Below are 14,582 nucleotides of genomic sequence, written 5' to 3'. Positions count from 1 at the left end.
CCTACTTATTTTTATTATCAAGAATGCAAACTGAAAAGTGGAAACACCATAGTAGGCTAAAACAAAGCCAAACCAATGGCAGGCAGATCTCACCACTAGAGTTCCCAAATTATATACGACATTAGGAAATGACACAGCTGGTCAGACCCAACCAATGACCTGGGTGGACTGACCCTTTGAAGTCCACTGGTTCTTTAAATGTGAGCATGCGCTATATGGTTATAAAAGAGATAATGGGCTACACAGCAGGTTGTGGTATTAGACAGGTGTCTAGAATTAACAATATCTGTACCAAGCCACCAATATTTAAACCCAACGCTGCCACACAAAAGGGAGTATACACAAAATTAGACCGGCGTACAATCCCATTTTTGGTTTCACTCTTACTGCCCTTCTCAAAAACAGTTAGAGATAAAGCAAAGGAAAAAAAAAAAGAAGCAAAGTGTGGTTAACCCTTTTCACTGCAAGCAATTCTGCAAGACATTACAAGGCAAATCTTCCTTGGCAGCTAACGGGCCAAACAACGTAATTTTGTAAGCATCCCCTTTCACAGTATCATCTTTCGTTTAACCCCCGATTACAAATCTTAACTTTTTTTTTTCCATCACGTCTAAAGCTAAAGCTAGAATGAGGCCCATGTCCCTTTAAGAAAGTTCCAAGTTCACTTTTCATAAAGAAAAAAGAAAAAAACAGCTAAAAAAAAAACAAAAATGTAAAAAAAGGATAAAGAACAAGGAAAAAAAAGAGTGTTTCTTTTTTGGTCTTGTTTGATTCCTCTTTTTTTTTTTCTTTAATCCATCTTTCTGATAAGTCCTCCACCTGTCGTGGAAATTTTTGGTATGCGGTTTGTTCCCCCTCTCTTTACATGGCGCTTTCTCTGAAGGTTCGATAAGTCTATAGGTTTTTTTTTTTTTTTTTTTTCAAAAACACTTTGGCACAGAGAAAAAAAAAAAACAAGAGAAGAACTTTCTTTGTAAAACCCACAAATAAAAATTAAATGGAAAAATAAAATGAGAAGTCTTTAAAGAGGCCGTTAAAGCTTTTGTTGACGTGGATGCAGGAGGGACAATCTAAGCTCCTCGCACCTCACCGAAATTTTAAGTTTTTTTTTTGGTTTCAACAACATTCCCTCCTTGAGTTTCATTTCAATAAGATCGGCTTCTTCAGATGAGGTATATAAGACAGAGAAAGACGCACCCCTGCAGCCCTCACCCTTTGACCCCCATTTTATCGTCATCCACGGGTGTCAGGGTACAGAAGGAGGGGGAACGTAAAAATTTTTGGTAACACTATTTCTTGGTATATATCCTCACTCTGCCAACGCTCAAGAGTCTGTACTTTGGCACAGCGTCAGCAAAGATCAAGTTCTTGTTTGGTTGTTTTTTTTTTTGGTATCTTGGTTGTGTTTATTTTGGTTTCGTTTTTGGTTTGCTTTGTATGTTTTTTTGTTTTTTTTTGGTATTTTTTTGTCCATCCGCGGAAACATGATCCTGGATTTTTATCCCATGAGACACAGGTTAAAAAAAAACAAAAATTTTGGCATCATTATAAATAAATAAATACAAATAAAAGAGCAAAAGATAGGGGCAAAAAGCAATGCTGCTAGAATACATCAAGCTTAAAATGCTATTGTGCACAGAGAGGGTTAAAATACATAAATAGATTTTCTTTTAAAAAAAAGGACTATTTGGCAGGGAGGGAAGGAATTAATACAATAGGGAAAACATAAAGTAGTCATTTTTACAAAAGTAGTCATCATTTTAAAAAAATCTCAATGGAAAATAACTAGGGAAAAAGGGACAAGCTATTTTGGTTTGATCTGTAAAATTCTAATAGCAGTCGTCTTCTTACTACCAAAAAATAATAAAAAAATAAAAATAAAAAAAAAAAAAAAAAAGGGAAAAAAAAAAAACAGGAAACCAGGGTTTCTGTAAATATTTTTGAAAACTCTTGGTTTGGATCATTTTTGTTGGGAATGATTGGTTTTATAAATAAATTAATTAGAAATGGGTGGGCAAAGGGAAAGGGTTTCAGTGCTGGCTAAACATAAAAAGTTATAAATAAATCTATGTGTGTCTTTTTGAATATGGACATTCACACATATACACAGAGTTACTCTGAGGTTCTAGGTACGTTAGGCTTTGGATAAAGCTGTCGTTTTGGTATTTGGTGTAGAAAGGGGGGCAGTGGTGGCCATATTGAAAAGGGTGCAGTTTACCCTAGCCCCTATAGGTCACCCATACACCCCACCTCATTGAGTGGACGCTCTCACGGTGAGGCTTCAGCCGCTCCCTCTTAAAAATTAGAACATTCATTCCCCATAATAGGAGAATGTAGAGCACGAGGGGGAAGGTTGATGGAGGTACTCCCTGCCCCCTGGTATTCACTCATACTCATCTGTAACTGAAAAAAAAAAAAAAAAAAAAAAATGGCACAAAGCTCAACATGACAAACAAGATAGAGCAGAGGGGTTCAGTCTTTGGGAATTCCTTTGGTTGGGGAGCTCTGTACACCCCCGCTGGGGGTGTAACATATTTTTGGTTTCTCTGAAGTATTTCCGAGGTTTGGGTTTTTGGTTTTGGTTCTTATTTGGTTTAGGTTTCTGGGCTTGTTTGGTTTTTTAGGTTGTTCTTTTGAGTTCCAATCCCCACCTCCACGCATATCACTTCTTTGCTGGGAGGAATAAGGGGCCAGAGGCAGCGCCTTCTGAAACACGCTCTTGCCTCTAACCCCTTGTGGTATCCAGGAGCCCCCAGGTACGTAGAGACTCAGCATGGGTGCTGGTGGAGGTTAAAAGGGGAGAGAGAGGGCTCCTCTCTCAATCGCTCTCCCCACTGTGTTGGGAGCCCCCTGGGCTGTGCTGGAAGGAGGTCATGGCAGCGTCTCCAGAGGAAGTGGAGGAGGCCGGCGAGAGGCTTGGGGTACCACCGGCAGATGCAATGCGTCCCATGCCAGGGCCGATGAGGGGGAGACCTCCAGGGTTCAGGAAGAGCGGAGGACTCACCAAGCTATGCGAGTTGGAAATGCTGGAACCGCTGGCAAGGATGAGGTTACCGCTGGCATCAAGACCGGAGAGTGGCAGAGAGCCACCACTGGTCAGAGCTAAAATAAAAAATAAAAAAAAGAGAGAGGTAAATTAGGACAGAAGAATATAGCAAAGTATACAGATTTGGGGGTGGTATTCTTTAAAAGCTTCTGCAACAAAAACATTTGGAAACCTGGTTCCTAAAATATCCAATTTCAGAAATCGTTCCTACAAAAGGTTTTTCTACAGCGTTTTCTTACTGTGGCCACTGAAATGTCCTAAATGACGGAATGTGTGCTGGCACTGTCTTCTATTCAAGTGCTTGGCACAGCTTTTAAAAACAAGTAGTCTTTTTGTAAGCTCGCCAGTTTTACCATCTTTTTGATTTTGAAGGGCAACTCAAAAAGTGCAATACAATACTACAAATAAGTCACAAAAAAAAAAAAAAAAAAAAAAAAAAAAAAAAGATACTAGGATAATTATAATAATACAAAAATATAAAATGCGGTGAACAACAAGAATAGTTGCAAAACACCAGAATAAAGTCTAAAACTTTTATAGAATACACCCCCATCATGAAGTAAAAGAAAAACTACACAAAAACACAAGACACAATTTTGTTGAAATATGGAGTAGATTATCTATTATTCTACAGAAATGACTGTCCACTTTCAAATCCCCAAATGTAACTTAACTACAACTCCCATAGTACATGGCACATTTGTAGGTCAGCAGTACATGGAGAGATATTTGTATCCCCTAGTGCAAATTATATTTTTGGAACCCAAGTCCTCGGGTTGGCTCTTTGCAAATTTTGGACACATCAAAGGATCAAAAGGAACCAATAATGAGAGATTTATCTAGGGCGACATTGGTTTTCTGATTTTGGATCAGTGATAGAGTACTTGAGTGAGGAAGAAGATCAAAAAAACAAAAATTTTTTTGTTCTTGATCTTCCTTCTCTGCAAGACCTTTGAGTTCCTCTAAACCAGTTTTGGATTTCTTTGTGACACCTGGGTTTTTTTCTTATAAAAAGATTGCCGTGGCTATCCTTGGAGGAAAAAGGTTTTTTTTATATACACAACATATTTTTTCTTGACAGGCTTCAGGCTTCCTTTAAAGTACCTACAGTTGACACTAGAGGGCATTGGAGACATGTTAGTTGATGGATGAATACATTGCCAGCTTTGGTTTAAAAGTCAGACTAAGGGCCCTAGTACACTATGGTGTTGTGTAAAACATGCTACTGCAATATGCTGCTACACATTACAAGGTGGAGAGTTGTGCCATTCATTCTATCAATTGTAATGTAGTGCATCACAGTGGACACAGATGACTATCTTGTACATATTTACTGCCCTGCATTAAATAAAATAGTGCTTTAATGCATCTCCCCCTAAAGTGTGTTAAAGCAACACATAGGGGTTGATTTACTAAAACTGGAGCGTACAAAATCTGGCGCAGCTTTGCATAGAAACCAATTAGCTTCCAGGTCTTTTTGTCAAAGCTTAATTGAACATGATGAAGTTAGAAGCTGTTTGCAGAGCTGTACCTTATTTTGCACTCTTCAGTTTTAGTAAATCTCCCATAGTGTGAATGGGCCAAAAAAGGTATCAACATCCTTGGAAACACTAAAGCCCCGTACACACGCGTCGAAAATCGGCAGGGAATTTTCGTCCGACGACCGATCTGCCGATTTTCGGCTTGTTAGTATGATGCTTCCGACAACCGACTCCGACTTTTCGGCCGAAAAAAATCTGGTGTGCAGGCTATAAAATTTTTGTCTGCCGTCAAAACACGTCCGATTTTCGTGCAGTCAGTACAGATTTCGACAGTGAAAAATCTGATGAGCAAGTCTGGGCATGCTCAGAGAAGAAAGAACACATAGAAAGCAAACCAACACATGACATCACTTCTGAAGTAGAATTTTGTCGGGCGAGAAAATTCGTGTGCAGTCTAGAGCACATTCCAACCAACAAAACACCACTCTGGACAAAAGACGGACGATCGGTCGGCCGATAATCGTTGCGTGTGTACTAGGCTTTAGGCCCCTTTCACACTTGTACGACCTGAAAGACGTGCAACTTTGACAGGACTTAAAGCAATACCTGTGTTATCTTGAGGTCTATGGACCTCAAGTTGTATGAAAGTTGGACCAAAGTAGTGCAGGTACTACTTTGAAGTCGCACAGATATGAACGGTACTCATTGGAAATCATGGGGTACAACTTGTCCTGTGGATTTGCAGTTCACAGTCGTAGGACAAGTCGCACAAGTGTGAAAGGGGCCTTATCCAGTTCATGGTTTAGGACCACCTGAGGGAAAACATCAAATAATTCACTAGGGCAGTGGCCAGTTATTTATCAGATTCTGCTTTGTGCCTTTGGGTGCAACGTTTAAAAGAAAACCTACTGTACCCTAAAGAGCTTGTAAAAGGAAATAAGGTTTAATATAGCCTGAGATTTACTAGTCCTCATGTTGGCAGCCAGTTCACATACTAGCAACCCTTAACTGATTTCCTAATAATCAATCTACAGATTTATAGGATTTTTTGTTTGTTTGCTGTAGACGTGACCTCCACAAATTTTTGCACAGACGTTTGGCACGCCTGCACTTCCAGCCCCCCCGGGTCTACTCTTGGCTCTGATCACGTTGACTAGTGACACAGCATTGACTACTGTGGACCATATCTTCAGTGGAAACCACTATTTCACAAAGAAGCCATGGGGTTATTATAGTAGGCCAAAATCAGATGTAGATGGTTAGCTTTCCTGCCAAACTATGCGAATGCAAGTCATCATCTGTTTTTATTGCTATCTTTCTTAGTTTGCTGTTGTCCCTGTGGTTTTACTTTAAGGCTCCCTGACTTATTGTACATCTTCTAATTTCAGTTAAGTTTCCCAAAGCTCCAGCTGAGAATTAGGGGTGATATATGGCAACTGCCAAACAGTTCACCTGGGGGAATGGACGTGTGTCCACAGTAACATGAAATGTGGAGGTGGAAATGTCACAGGCATCATGACAATGGTTGATGGAATGAAGCATGCCATGATTCATCATGTGACTTGTCCTGTCCTACAAACCTTGTATGGTGGCCAGTGGGTTTCCAGCCATGAGGGCCGGGTTCAACCCCGGACTGACCCCGAGCACTGTGCCCCTGTAAGACCAAGAACAGAGAAGATGGGAAGGTTTGAAAACAAAAAAATGTAACTTTTATTTGCCAGGTAATTTAACACAGGATTTATATTCGCACATTGCGAGGAACAATGTTGTGCTGTAACTCATAACAACCAAGGGTTTAATAGTCTACTCTGCCAGTTGCTGTGCAGTTGGTTGCTCTGAGTTACAGAACACCAGTGTTCTTCCAGCAGGTTATTAAAATCACATTTGTAGAATGTTGCAAACCTTACTTACCACTCTTCACTTATGTGTACATCCATCATTTGCAGGCATAGGTTTTTACATACAGGTAAGGAACTTAATTCTTCAGTAAACCTGTCTATACTAACAAGTACAAAGCAACACTGACATACAAGTGCAGGCGAAAGAGGTGCAAGTACTGCCGCATAGGAACAGGGGTAGCAGAGATTGTGATTGCAATGGGGCACATATGGCCTACCTAGCGATATGTAAATGGAATCTTCAACTTAAGCAAGGGTGGTGGCTTAATCACATCTTCTGGAGTAAAGGGGACACAATACAAGGGCGAAATAGGTATAGGGGTTGGGTAGGCTAGGTGCAGAGGAGGGATAATGAGTGTTGGGAGGTGCAGGAGGCACTGGGTGGACATTAGCAACAGATGGCGTTCTAGGATGGGAGGTCAGGAGACCTTGATCACCAAGGCCTAGATGGATCAAGCTGCTTTCTGCAAATAGGAGCATGGGCACACATAGCGTCACTCAAGCTTAGGCCTCTCGTTATGCTAGAGCAGGTAATCTTCTAATACTCCAACTTTTAGAAAAAGAGTGTTTACGGGGAAAGTTCAAGGTGTCACCAGAGGTTTTTTTGTAAAAGCAGTTTACAAAGACCCATAAAAAAGGTATGTTCTAACACCATGTGCCTTTGCTTAATCTGTGCTTAAGAGTTTTCCTTTGGTACCATACAGTCAGGTCTAATGTATCCTAATTAAAAGGGCAGGGTGGTCTTGGGGTGGCCAATAAATTAAGATTGGCCCATGTTTCCCTATGAATGGTCAGAGAAGGGCCAATAATCTTCCAAAACCAGACAATCATATGCACCACTCAACTGACATGAATAGCCTGGTGCTATGGTTGAACTGGCCATCCTTAATTTGGATCTAAAGCCTAAGTGTTTTTACCTTAATGCATTCTCTGTTTTAGGTTAAATCCCTAAACACTTACCATCCTCCTCTCCCCAGCGCTGTCCTGGCTACAACACCACTTTCCTCTCTTCCTGGTCTCACAAGAGACACTAAGGGCAGTGGCTCCTGCTGCTATCAAATTCCTGCGAGAATGGAAAGGGGGTGGGGCTTACCAGTGCTGTGTGTTTGTCTATGGATGCACACAGCCTGGATCGGGAGCACTCCTGTACAAATGTTCCCTTAGCACCACACTTGCTGAGGCGGTGCCCGGAAGAGAGAGGAGGAGAGGACAGCACTGGCAAGGAACCACCAAAGAGGAGGCAAGGGATTGCTCTGTGCAATATCGTTGCACAGAGCAGGAAAGTATAACACTTCTAAAGAAGCACCGAACTGAACCACGGATAGGAATGAAGCCAAAAGCGTACAGTATCCTGTTTAGATCTATATGATAACTAGACCAGCAAGTACAGACTTTTTAATAAAACATGCACATATGATAAAAAGATCTCTGTGGTAAATTGAACATTTGATATATTATTTTTTGCTCTATAATAATAGAATTCCCTTTTCGCACAACTGTACATTTAGCTACAAATACCATCTTTACCCTCGCTGCCCAGTATTTTCCAACATAGCCTCGAGAAAAATTCCTATATAAGTTCTGGGTTAAAGCTTAGGCCCCATTTCCCGCAGCAATATCTGGTCCTGGTGATTGGCTGCCCCAGTGGTACATAAGAAGGGAATAGAGTCATATGCTTCGCTATAAGCACCAGTTATTTAATGGTGCACTGTGGGATTGAAAAATTATTGCAGTGAAGGGTGTGTGCTAGCAATTGAATATATTACTTTGGCAAAAATATGTAAAAGTATAGGTCCTATTCAAAGCCCACCAAAAAAAAAAAAAATATATATATATATATGTTTAAAGGAGTTTCAGCCAGTATTTAAAATAAAAAAAAAACAACTCTGGTTGCATTACCAACCTCCTTTCCAGTGCGGATTCCCGCAGTACTCATTCAACTCCGACATACTATGAGTACAAAGCATTATGGATCCTCTCCCGAAGAGGTTGTGATCATGGTACACTACACTCAGAGTGAAATACATAGAGCATATCAAGAGACAGGCTGACAGGTAGACAAAAGAAGCAGTCACCTTGTGCTCTTCAGCAGTAGTGGGAAGCAAAAAGGGCAGGACCTGCAACTTATGCCCCCAAAATAGTTCACTGCTCATGGAGGGGAGAGGAGGCCCAAATCAAATCAAAAAAAAGGACTCTTTGATCTTTTTGCCTTGAGTGCTGAAGGACCTTGTCTCAACACTGAGCATACCTTTGTATTTTCAAAGACCACTCACCATTAAAGATGACCAGAGGTGGAGTAGGACATGTTGTGCGACCAGCCTAAAGGCTTTGGAAAGTGGCAAGTATAAAAAAATAGAAAGTATAAAAACCCTACCAGTGGTGCTTTCTGGGGGATGGGGTGCCACTGGGAAGGAGAGCCTGAAGCCCAAAGTTGGGCTATAATCTAGTCATATGCTAGAAGAGGGGTCTCCAAACGGAGGCCCGCAGGCCGAATGTGGCCCTTTTGTCACTATTTCTTCTCCTGATACGAGGTACTATTCCTTCCACTGACACGAGAGATGGGGAACCAATTCTCCCACCGACACCAATTATGGGGCACTTTTCATCCCACTGACATGAGAGATGGAGAACTATTCCTCCCACTGACACCAAAGCTGGAGAACTATTCCTCCCACTGACACCAAAGCTGGAGAACTATTCCTCCCACTGACACTGAAGACAGGGCACTATTCCTCTCGCTGACACCAGTGATGGGGAACTAATTCTCCCACTGACATCAATTATTGAGCACTATTCCTCCCACTGACACCAGTGATGGGGAACTACTTCTCCCACTGACACCAATTTATAGGGCACTATTGCTCCCACCAACACCAGTGATGGGGTACTATTCCTCCCACTGATACCAGAGATGGGGAACCAATTCTCCCACTGACACAAATTATAGGGCACTATTCATCCCTCTGACATCAATTATTGAGCACTATTCCTCCCACTGGCACCAGTGATGGTTAACTAATTCTCCCACTGAAACCAATTATGGGGCACTATTCCTTCCCTCTGACACCAGTGATGGGGCACTATTCCTTCCCTCTGACACCAGTGATGGGGCACTATTCCTCCCACTGATACCAGAGATGGGGAACCAATTCTCCCACTGACACAAATTATAGGGCACTATTCATCCCACTGACACCAATGATGGGGCACTATTCCTCCCACTGATACCAGAGATGAGGAACTAATTCTCCCACTGACACAAATTACAGGGCATTATTCCTCTCACTGACACAAATGGCGAGGCACTATTTTTTTTACTCCCTCTGACCACCAAGCCTATGGCATGGTTTACTCTCACTGATGCCAGGGTATTTACTACTCCCACCAGCCCCCCTAAAGTTTAAATGGCAGTAAACTGGCCCTTTGTTTCCAAAGTTTTGAGACCCCTGTGCGAGAGAGTCTCAATGCTTCATCAGACCGCAGAGATCCTAGACTTTTTTTTTTTTTTTTTTGACTTCTGGATGATGCATACACTTTACCATATCTGACAGGACACGTTGACCAATTTAAAGGATTGATGGGACTAGCTGTCCCTTTTGTACCTAAAGGAACAGTTATTAAACCCCGTTACAAGTTTTTTTTTTTTTCCTAACTTGTACATGCTTTTAAAAAAATCCTCTCGTTTGCAGAGGCTGCTCCATGTAGTGAAGTGAAGCAGCTGTCTAAGGCGATTATGTAGCAGTACTATGACATGCCACTAATAAGATCACCGCTCGCAGCTACCCATGCTGTCAGACACATTACAAGGCATCTATGTGATCCTCTCCAGCTGCTGCCAGCATCATGTAACGCAAACTGGGAAGCAGCGTGGCGCAGAGTGAAGGTTCTTTCTTACACGAACAATACAAATTTGTCTTCTATTCCATCTTAAACAAACAATTACTATAACAGAGGAAAATATATAACATTTTACATAAACTTGGAACAGGGGTCAATGTTCCAGATCTGGGCTTCTGGTTTAATAAAAATCTGTACTTTTTGGTATATTTATTATATAGATCTACAGATAAATTGTTAGATGCCACCTTCAGTTCCTGCCGTCCGCTCACCTGGAACACAATCTCTCTTTAGAACTGTCAAACCCAAAAAAAAAAAAAAAAAAAACTTACTGTGCTTAAAGGGTTACCAAACCTAGGAACTTGCATTCACTATATTTGGTCTCCCACAGTGCACAGAGCATGGAAATGCAATTGTTTTAGTAATTATATATAAACTGCTAAATACTTTTTCTCATCAGCAGTATATAGAAGTCACAAGACTGCTATCAGGGTCTGGTTAAAGCTTGTAGGAGGAGTTTTCATTCTCCTCTGACTGTCCTATGAGGCTGCATGACCCCTGACCCTCTGCCTGGACAGTGCTGATTGGCCCTGTGCTGATCACACGCACCCTCCCCCAAAAAAATAAACACTGTCTAGCAATACACACCAAACTGAGCATGTGCAGAGTGCCCCCAAGGCTCCGTTCTATCAGTAGATGGATTGGGGGCAGTAAAGAAGGGGAGGATCAGAGAATACAGGATCAAACCGCATTTTTTTAATTAATTTTTTTTACACAATGCAGAAGATTAACCCCTTAAGTTTCACGGTGACTATACCAAACATGCTTTACTGCATATACAGACTCATTTTACTGTTGTGGCTTTAGTAACACTTTAATTTAAAAATCCCAGGTATGGTATATTTTGACACAGTTACACTGGTCCTGCTTGGATCAAGGTAACTATGTATATACTATACCTGGACGATGTCCTGGGAAGGTGGAACTATGTATATACTATACCTGGACGATGTCCTGGGAAGGTGGAACTATGTATATACTATACCTGGACAATGTCCTGGGAAGGTGGAACTATGTATATACTATACCTGGACAATGTCCTAGGAAGGTGGAACTATGTATATACTATACCTGGACAATGTCCTGGGAAGGTGGAACTATGTATATACTATACCTGGACAATGTCCTGGGAAGGGGGAACTATGTATATACTATACCTGGACAATGTCCTGGGAAGGGGGAAGTATGTATATACTATACCAGGACAATGTCCTGGGAAGGGGGAAGTATGTATATACTATAACCGGACAATGTCCTGGGAAGGTGGAAATCATAGACACCGCTACTCAAGCAATTTCCACTTACTTCGGGGTCCCGTGCTGAGCAGCAAGGCCTGATGCATTGTGAATACTGCTGCTCAGTAAAGGTGCCATTCTGAAACTGCTTTGCATTTTCTGAATGAATGTAAATCGTTCTCCGATTGGACAAGGTGGAGAGCATGAAATCAACGGCCCACCTCTCCGCCATGTTCAATCAGAGAAACATTGTTAACATGCATTATGAATACAGGGGTTGGCCGCTCAGCATGGGCACCATTCCCAGAAGATTTTCCTCCAATTGGACAAGGCGGAAAGGTGGGGCAGTGAAGTCTTGCCCTCCACCTCGTCCAATCAGAGAATGAAAGCAGTTTCTGAATGACGCCCCTTCTGAGCGGCCTGCTGCATTGTATTCACAATGCATCCGGCTGGCCACTCAGCACAGCTGAGTGTAGCAAGTGGAGATTGCTGGAATAGTGGTTTCTACTTCAGCGATTTCCACCTTCCCAGGCCTCTCCGCCTTGTCCAACCAGAAAGAAACATTGTGAACATGCATTGGGAATACAGGAGGTCGGCAGCTAAGCATGGGTGCCATTCAGAGAATGTTTTTCTCTGATTGGACGAGGCAAAGGGCTGTGCTCGCCACCTTGTCCAATCAGAGAAGGGCTTGCATTCATTCAGAAAATGTAAAGCAGTTTCTGAATGGTGCACGTGCTGAGCGACCGACCTCCTGTATTCACAATGCGTCATACCGGCTACCCCCAAGCAAGTGGAGATCCCTGGAGGTGTAGTGGTGCCTGCATCGTGGCATCAGCCATGTTTTGTATACACAGTTACATTGATCCAACCTGGACCAGTGGAACTATGTAAAAATATACCATACCTTGCATTTTTTTATTTTAATGACACAGCTGAAACACAAAAGAAGGACTTGAAATGGGATATGCGGAGAAGGTCTTTTTATTGTTGTCTATAGCAATCAGAATCCCTATTTGATTTGTAAATTTGGAAGGGTTATGGCTGCTATGAGCATCAAAAGACGACCATTCTAACTTTTTATTTAGAAAAGTGTAGTGAGAGGTCAGCCTGCTGGATTGAAACTGGGTTGCTCAGTGCCTGCTTGTACCTGTTGCTATCATAACCCCTGCACCCGAGTTCCCAGCTCCGCCCACTTCCGGCAGACATTACAATAGAGTCCTTTTTTCTATGTTTGGTCACTTAAAGGAAAAAAAAAAAAAAAAAAAACGTAAAAAGCATCTTACGGCTGTTTCAAATCATATCTGTCCCTATGCTGTTTGCCATTACTTACCCTGTACTGGGGCTAAGTCCTGTCAGGCTAAGCCCAGAATGAGTGCTGCTTTGGGGGCTGGTGCTTGTGCTGTTGCTTGGTGGGGGTGTGGCAGAGGGGGGTGCTGTGTTGGAAGGTGGACGAGGATGGACAAGAGACCCCATAGCGGAAGGTAAGGTAGTCACTGAAACACAAAGAAAACGAGTGAGGCACAGACCCATTGATTGGGTTACATAAGGATGCAATAAATCAAGAGGTTATCTTTTAAGGGAAGTGATAATGGTTTTGGTAATGTGTTCATGTTTATTAGTATAAAATATTTTATTTTAAAACACAAATCTACCAGTAAGAACATTACTGTCTCTACTAGCAGAGGGGAAGGGTCCTCCTCTGACTCATTCAGGTCTCTGTGAAGCACAGCAGCTGCTATATGAGACTTTAGACTTGCTTAGAGCTCCACCTGCTGGCTGAAGGTAAATAATTTTTTTTCATTTGTTTAAGCCTGGGTACGAACACAAACATTGCATGTGATACGCACCGCATCGCTGTGCAGATCACATGAGATGTCTGTGCGATGCGATATCTGCCATACAGTTTGTATGGCTGAACTCGTATCCCATTCGCATTAAATTGGTGCAGGAACCTTTTTTTCACCCCGCACTGGAATTGGATTGCAAGGTTGTTCACACCTATGCAATGCAATTCCTGTCCGAATTCACAGTTCACACTGGGATCCGATCTGGGGGGTGTCATTAACTTTGTATTGACACCTGCAGTGGTTCGGAGGGCAGTGCTGCCTGCAGGGGAGATGCGATGCCGGAACCCGTACTAGAATTGCACTGGTTCCCGCATTGCAGTAGTGTGAGCCCAGGTTTAGTCCATATTTGCTTAACCGCTTTAGTTCCAGAAGATTCCCCCCCCCCCTTCCTTGTTACCAGGCCATTTTTTGGGATATGGCATTGCGTTACTTTAACTGATAATTGCGCAGTCGTGCGAGGCTGTACCCAAAAAAAAAGTATTTCTTGCTTTCTTTTTGGTGGTATTTGATCACCTCTGCATTTTCTTTTTTGTTCTATAAACAAAGAAAAGCCGACAATTTTGAAACAAAATAAACAAAATGTTTTACTTTCTGCTATAAAGCACATCCAATAAATGTAAAAAATCTAATTTCTTCATCAATTTAGGCCGATATGGATTCTGCTACACATTTTTATTAGAAATATTCCCAATAAGCGTATATGGATTGGTTTGTGCAAAAGTTATAGCATCTACAAAACTATGGTATATATTTATGGAATTTTTATTTATTTATTCTTTTACTAGTAATGGCGGTGATCAGTGGCTTATAGCGGGACTGCAATATTGCAGTGGACAATTAGACACTGACACTTTTTTGGAACCAGTGACACTATCACTGATCACTGCTAAAAAATATGCATGGTCACTGTACTAATTAAAATTCCTTGCATTAAAAGGTAAAAAAAAAAAAAAAAAAAAAAAAGTTTAGGTAACAGTATTGCTCCTCATCTCTCCCTTATACTTTACCTGAGCCCTCTCTTGATCCAGCACTGTGCCAGTCTGTAGTGGCACTCCTCGCCCTTACAGGCTTGCTGAGGCAGCAGAAGCCATTAGCTCCTGCTGCTGTCATTAAAACCCTGTGATGAGGAAGCAGGGGGCGGGATCAAGCCATGCTGTCTGCGTCAATGGGCGCAGACA

General features: G+C 41.9%; 1 protein-coding gene across 1 annotated transcript in view; it reads right to left on the bottom strand.

Moving 5' to 3' along the window:
- Positions 1–2,015: 2,015 nt before the first annotated feature.
- The window catches only part of POU2F2 (POU class 2 homeobox 2), a 75,677-nt gene continuing 63,110 nt past the window's right edge, over positions 2,016–14,582 (bottom strand). The window contains exons 14-16 of the mRNA XM_082273111.1: positions 12,888–13,050; positions 6,108–6,181; positions 2,016–3,102 (exon numbers count right to left, since the gene is read on the bottom strand). Of these exons, the coding sequence (XP_082129237.1) occupies positions 2,819–3,102; positions 6,108–6,181; positions 12,888–13,050 (521 nt within the window). The 3' untranslated portion in view covers positions 2,016–2,818. The remainder of the gene's footprint in view (positions 3,103–6,107; positions 6,182–12,887; positions 13,051–14,582) is intronic.

Source organism: Pelophylax lessonae (genome assembly GCF_965119305.1).
Source record: "Pelophylax lessonae genome assembly, chromosome: 12".
Classification (NCBI taxonomy): Eukaryota; Metazoa; Chordata; class Amphibia; order Anura; family Ranidae; genus Pelophylax; species Pelophylax lessonae.
Note: the sequence above shows the minus strand (reverse complement) of the source record. Positions and strands in the feature narration are given on the sequence as shown.